Source organism: Plasmopara halstedii (genome assembly GCF_900000015.1).
Source record: "Plasmopara halstedii genome assembly, contig: Scaffold_2680, whole genome shotgun sequence".
In the NCBI taxonomy this organism is placed as follows: domain Eukaryota; phylum Oomycota; class Peronosporomycetes; order Peronosporales; family Peronosporaceae; genus Plasmopara; species Plasmopara halstedii.
In genome coordinates this window covers 519,018-519,886 of record NW_020189586.1, presented here as the reverse complement: position 1 = coordinate 519,886, position 869 = coordinate 519,018, and the positions used below count along the sequence as shown (strand labels likewise).

The 869-nt window shown below is 42.5% G+C and overlaps 1 protein-coding gene across 1 annotated transcript; it reads right to left on the bottom strand.

Moving 5' to 3' along the window:
• Positions 1-269: 269 nt before the first annotated feature.
• On the bottom strand, positions 270-532 carry PHALS_04833 (uncharacterized protein; the record flags this gene model as incomplete). Its single annotated transcript, XM_024718681.1, has 2 exons — positions 270-300; positions 354-532. The coding sequence occupies 2 exons, from the start codon at positions 530-532 to the stop codon at positions 270-272; spliced, it is 210 nt and encodes a 69-aa protein (XP_024584055.1).
• Positions 533-869: the final 337 nt, after the last annotated feature.

Sequence of the window (869 nt, the reverse complement as noted above, 5' to 3'; positions counted from 1 at the left end):
CGACGACTCTCCCTCCGCTTCAGCAAACCCTCTCGCTCCCGCCTTTACCACTCAATATACTTATATCCAAGTGTGTAGTATTTTTCAGGAAGCGAGATAATTGAGGCAACACGATAGCAGCACTTTTTGCCTCGTGCTCAATAAAGTTGAAACGAACATAAGCGGCATAATTGAGAAGAACATTTCGTTTATCGTTAATATCGTTGGGAATACGCAAGAATAGATCATATATCGAGTTGGAACGCATTGATTGTAATCGAAACGCTAAGTTAGTGGTCCTCTGATGTCCCACCAACTTCCCTATGAGAAGTTCGATGTTGAAACTGGTATCAAAATCAAAACCAAAATCTAACATTCCCAGCCAAGTGATAATGTTTCCATCGACACGATCAGTAGTAAGCACCAAAGCGACGTCTTCTGCGACCGCAAACTTTGCACTTGGATTTTCATTTTGTCCACATACTTTGATGGCGTAGGAAAGAAACGGAACGTGTAACTTAAGGCGGAAAAACTCATCTAGGGTTCTATCCATTGTTTGTAGCATCAAATGCGATAACACGTCTGATAGTAGCGTTTCGGATTTGAGCAGTTGTTTTTGAGTCGTTTCGGTGTTGCAGGGTGCATGAGCCAATCAGAGATTTTCTTCTCATTGAGATATGATTTTGCTGTTTCATCATTTGATTCGAAAAGCGTTGCCACGTTTTTGAATAGCCGATTGCGTTCATTCGAACTCTGTCCCTCGTGTTCTAGCAGCTTTTCCGCTTCTTCTATGGCTTTTACTGATGACGATGGGGGATCTAAAAGGCGCGAGTTTAACTTGCTGATGAAAGAAAACATTCTTGTCTCCCCGGCAGTTTCACCAGTGTTGG